Raw genomic sequence first — 6,000 nt, forward strand, 5'->3', positions numbered from 1 at the left:
TTGAAACTTGAAAAAAAAATATAGACCGACCTACCGACCTTTTTTTTTTTTTTTTTTTATTACTGTTACTGCAAACAAAAATATTTTTAAGGGTGGCCCCATTCTGACACACACACACCTCCTTCCCATATCTCCACAGCTATCTTCATCAATACTGCCCAGAAAGAGGTCAATGTAATAAACATGGAGGTCAATATCATGGCCATCTGAGTTCACTTTTGGCATGAGCCTTAAAGTTGGCCTTTAATTGGATCCCTTCGAGCCAGTTCGTGCACCAGTTGCAATGCAGAGGATGATTGAGAAATCGTGATTTTAGGGGGGAAAACACATCAGTCTGATCCTCTTTGTTCTACAAACTGATGCAGATGTAGTATATCGAGGCATTTGTATGCTTTAAGCTACATACAGTTTGAATAGTTCAAAGTGGAATTGATCTAGCCAGGGTTCAATTCAAACTTTCGCAGAAATAGCACAATAAATGAACACACCAAATGTACTTCTTCCACACCAGACGCTACTTGTCTCAAAGTGCTGCATTATGAGGGCTGTGAAAGCCTCTTGTGGGACTTTGAAAGGTCGGATGAGGACTTGAGGTGTACATGTCACTTCACCTGGATCCAATGACCCAAACATGGGAATTCTTTAACCTGCTGCCACGGAGGGAAAACTGAGCCATTTTGTGGATTAACTGATAGGTTTATCGAACTCCAGAGAGAGAAAAATTTATCTTCCATGGATAGCGGCCATTTCATCCATTGCCCTTTATGTGCGCAGTATCCTAATAGATGGAAAACGCTGTGTTGGAATGCACAGTACACAACACAGAGACCAAAGTTTTTGTTTGGCATCAAACACAATAAACTGTTTACAGTATGAAATGATCCTCACATATCACTTCCTTTAATCTAAGTGCCCAAGAGATCTCAGAAGGAAATGTTAAAGGGGCAGTTTGGAGAAAAAAGAAAACTGTCATTATTTACTTATTTCCGTCATGTCATTCCAAGTCTTGAACAGAACACAAAATTAGATTAAAAGTGTCTTAGTACACATACACTAGAAATCGTACCTTTAGAGGTACAGCAGCTTGTCAGTAGCGCATTACCCTTGTTTTTTTTAAATGCTTACACAGTGTGGAACACGTGACATAACATGCAAAACGTAACACATTGTTATCTTACAAAAACAAACACTTCATTCAAAAATGTTTTAACTCTTCTTAAACTGATATTTTTGCATAGTAACTCTACATACAAACATAAAATAATTAGCCACATACACGAAAAACTACATACAGATGTGAAAAATGTAAAACACTACTCTCCTGTGTCTTTTGCTTGTTCACGGAGTTCATAGAAGTTTGTCATTGCACTTGCACATGCATATGTATGTACATATGATGAATTTTACAGTTATGCAACTGAACTGACTTGAGCTGTATAATGACACTATTGACTTGTTAGAGCTGCTTTACAGCAGAATTTGATACTATTGTGAAGCTGCAGTGATTTAATAATAAAGATTTAGAAATAAAGTTGACTTTAACTTGGCTTGTACGCATATTCAGTGTGTGTGTGTGTGTGTGTGTGTGTGTGTGTGTGTGTGTGTGTGTGTGTGTGTGTGTGTGTTTGTGTGTGTGAAACAGAAATTCAAAGGGGTAAAAATAATTTCTTTCTCAAAACACTGAAGGTGATGATACACGGGGCAACTTTTTGGTCAATGTTTCTGGGCAGCGTTGCCGTCTGCAGACAACTGGGTGAAACACAGGGCCTACAACCTATCTAAAGTATCCACCCTGAAATTTGGTCAATGGGAAAGTGCCCAAGCAACATTGCTCAAATCATCACCTTGAGTTTTGATTTATAAGTAAACAAATTAAGTGTTTTCACACACGATTATTGGGTGTAGGTCATCAGTAAATGAGTATTGCATTAAAATTGCAGTTTCCCAAATTAAACAAAAGAGCTGTTGCTTTTGAATAATGTGTGAAATGTAGAGAACTGTGTTTACAATAGCACACTGAGTTTAAAGCACATAGTGTGCTTGCGGTTTTGCAGACTTGGTCTAAAGATTAGGTACATGAGTGAATGGTTCCACTGAGTGGACCTCAAGTATCACTTTTAGTGTCTAAGCAATAAAAAAAAAATACAAAATTGTAAAGGGACATCTTTGTATCCTTTGTACCCGTAAAAGTTTCATAGTAAAACCTTAAAGGTCCCGTTTTTCGTGCTTTTTTGAAGCTTTGATTGTGTTTACAGTGTGCAATATAACGTGTTCATGTTTCACGTGTAAAAAAAAAACAGTATTTTTCACACAATTCACCTATCTGTATACCGCTGTTTTCACTGTCATAAAAACGGGCTGATGACTTCCTTCCTTCCTTCTATGAAGTCCCTCCTTCAGAAATACGTAACGATTTCTGATTGTGCCGGCGGTTCCTGTGTTGTGATTCGACACCAGCTTAGCTCACGCTGCCCTCCTGGAAACTCGATTGGGCTTGTTTTGGACTAGTTTTGCGAAGCAAGTAGGCAGAATTTGTTTTGAAAACCTGGCAATCCTGATCTGAACCATAGACAGTAAAAGAACGCACGTGCTGGAGATCACAGGATAATCACAGGAGCGTTTTTACTGACGAGATGCGCATGAAAATTGCATTCGATTTTTTTGCACAGACCTACCATCTAGTTAACAAAGCTAAACAGCGTTGCCCTTTGTGTAATAAGTTACAGAACCTGTTAAACGCACCAACTTAAATAATAAAATACACTTACCGATTGTGGTCCATAAACAACGCCTTCTCCAGACAAAGAGGGAACTGCTCCATCTTTCAAGAATAATTTTTTTGCGAATCCGGCATTAAACTGATTGAGATTGAGGAAGCTCGTTGTCCTCAGCAAAATGTGCTGCACATAGTTTTACATGTGGATTATAATTTTCGGGAACCGAGTTAAACATAAATTGTAACCATTGATCTCTAAGTACAGCGTCCCTGGGAAGCCCAAACAAAGGTCATTGGACTCCGAGATGAAAATAACAGCGTTTCGACGACATAGTGACAAACACAAATGCAGCTCTTCCTCCTCTCCGTCGGAGCACAACAAGACCACGCCCCCTTTTTTTGTGTATTCATGTGGGTGGAGATTAGTCGAAAAACTGTTTTAGTGACGTCATTGCTGCAGGAACTAGAGGGCTGTAGTCCAAACGGGTCATTCATCTCGCTTGGCATTGAACTTTGAGCTTTAGAATTTTACAGATATTATTTATACTCTAACAACAAATTTACACACTAACTAAAGTTTGAAACATGGGATCACGAAGAACAGGACCTTTAAAGTACTATTCTGAGGTAATAATATGCACCTTTGAGTGGTACAAAGTTGTCCCTTTAAGTATACTGTCCCAGTAACAAGCTGTTGTACCTCTAAATGTACAAAATAAATCTGACAGTTTGCAGTAAAAGTTTCCAAATATGTTCTTTAGTGTTAATCAGAAGAAAATATATATATAAAGTCATACAGGGTGAGCAAATGTGAAGATATAAAAAATATATTGTTTTATATATATATATATATATATATATATATATATATATATATATATATAGAGAGAGAGAGAGAGAGAGAGAGAGAGAGAGAGAGAGAGAGAGGGAGAGAGAGAGAGAGAATCTAAATGTGGCTTATTACTTTTACTGTGATTATTAAAGATTATTACTGTATGTTTTTCACATCCACCTGATGTTCTGTGTTTTGCAGGTACTGAGAAGCATGAGTTAACTTCATGGAAGAGCTTCCACTCCATTTTCAAGTTCTTCAGCGATGCCCTTAAGGACCACGAGGACGAGTCCTCCTCCAGTCCGGTCACCACACGCAGCTCCCACCGTATAAAAAATGAAGACTTATAAAGGGATCGCAGATCCCAAACTAGAGCCCGCGTTCGTTCCCTCTTAGCTCTTTTTCTCCTCTGTTCTTTATACGAAAAATATTTCGCCTTGAAGCCCTCCTCCCAGTGAAATGCATGATTCTGAGGAGTGCAGGGTCAGCCTGTATACATCAGAATAGCGTTTTGCATTACTTCTGGATGAGTGCAACTGTCAAAGCAATATGGCTTCACTGCTTGTGCCTCCTGTGGGTCGCTGTGTGGATTTGGTGGTAGCCCATCGGTGGCCAGATTAAGGCTGACAGGCGGCGCCACACACCGCCTCTTGATGCACCTCTAATTATCATGACATTGTCCTGAACTGAGCTAATGCCTGGGAAGCACCTGCATACACACACACAAGTCTGGCAGGTCCTAGTGCTCCTGTCATTTCTTTTAACTGGGGTCTCACTTGCATTTAAAGTACTTGAGCACTTGGGAACTTTTTATGTCAGATGCTAAAGGCTTATGGGTTGTTTTCTTTCATATGTATAACACTTTAACCTGAAAAAAAGCATCTTGCAGACGCAAACATCTATTCAATGGCTATCTCAAGACTAGATTTAGAATGAACATAATGAAGTAAGCCATTGACAGCATGAAATATTGAAAGAGTCGTCCCCTGTTTTTAAATCCCTGAAAACCTTGTGCGAATATGAGTTTTAGGAATGTCTCCCTTTGACGGAGCAGATATGTCAGTCTTGGTATACCTTTTTACATGTCAGGATCAGGGTAATTTAATGTTATCCAAAGTATGAAAGCCATTCATTCAGATGTTTCCCAATGTAACCTGCCCTTTTCGCAAAGTCCATGACTATTCAGACTGTTTTAACACCTCATTGTTGTCCTCTGCTAAAGCTTAAGTATGTGTTATGTTACTGTCTTAGCAAAGACAAGAGACATTGTCTCCTGGACAGTGTGGTCTTAGCAGAGGCTTAAGGATATGTCACTCAGGCATGTCAGCAGATCACTCTGTTTTAGCTTGAAAATTCATCTCTCGGTAAAAGGCTGCTTTGGTCTCATCACTCACTGGTATTCAAGGTACTCAATGTAAATAGTTCTAGTGCTTTATACATATTTCATATATTATTTTTTATCCAAAATAAAGATGTGACTACAGCTTCAGAAATGCAGGACCCCAGAGGCTTTCGTGTTTGAAACGGTTTTTTACTATGAATTAAACTTTTAATATATCTGCAACTATTCATTAGATGCCACTGATCAATTGCAAGTTGCTTATACTGTCTTAGTTAAAACACGTCCACTCAGATCCCAATATTGTTGCCTTAGGAATAAATACAAAAAGTTCATCTTTATTTTTATTTTATTTTCCAAAACTGACAAGCCATATGTGAATTTCACTTGCATTAAGTACAGCCTTAAACCAAATCGAAAACTTTATTAGTTTGTAAATTACGACTCATTTTAACAATTAATATTTTAATCAAAGAGATTCTATGTTTTATTGAAACATCCTAGTCTGAAATGATAGAAGTGTAAGATGTTTTCTGGGTTTTCTCTCTTTTGTATTCACTTTCAATGAGGATTCATTAAATGAAAACATAATCAGATATTTTAACTTTAAATTTCCTTTTCATAAATTGTTCAAATATTTTAGTCTTTGGTCTTCGAATTAATGGCAGTTTTGTGCCCTAATTAATCATTCAATTTGTTTTCATATCATGTGAGTGTAATAATGATCTCTAAGCTGTAATTAAATAAAGTTCTTTATAAAAACAATGTGAAATGAACTTATTATTTATTGTGCAGCAAGAATGCTTTATTTTTTCTATTTATTTTCAGTGCATAAAACAAACATACCTTTGCTACAGTTTGATAGACATATTTCACCTTGCACTTGAAAACATAGATGCACAGGGTAATCTTATTTACAACGTAATGATCGTTAAGGCATCACTTTCAACCCAAGAAGTTGGGTTAAAGTTCAACCTGATGGGGGAAAGATCCTCGGAGCCGGATAAAGCCTGTTGCTCCAGCAGCTCTGTTCTCAGGGAAGGTGAGCCTGCTTGGAGAATGACTCGCTCTTCTCACGTAACAGCTGTGGAACTCTATCACGAAAGCTGATAT

The 6,000-nt window shown here is 37.8% G+C and overlaps 1 protein-coding gene across 2 annotated transcripts in view; it reads left to right on the top strand.

Moving 5' to 3' along the window:
• Positions 1-5,652, top strand: part of LOC132138834 (cotranscriptional regulator FAM172A homolog) — a 188,995-nt gene extending 183,343 nt beyond the window's left edge. For both annotated transcript variants that reach the window (XM_059547708.1, XM_059547709.1), the window contains exon 11: positions 3,750-5,652. In XM_059547708.1, the coding sequence (XP_059403691.1) occupies positions 3,750-3,898 (149 nt within the window). In that variant the 3' untranslated portion in view covers positions 3,899-5,652. The remainder of the gene's footprint in view (positions 1-3,749) is intronic.
• The last annotated feature ends 348 nt before the right edge of the window (positions 5,653-6,000 follow it).

The sequence above is a fragment of the Carassius carassius genome, chromosome 4, assembly GCF_963082965.1.
Source record: "Carassius carassius chromosome 4, fCarCar2.1, whole genome shotgun sequence".
Taxonomy (NCBI): Eukaryota; Metazoa; Chordata; class Actinopteri; order Cypriniformes; family Cyprinidae; genus Carassius; species Carassius carassius.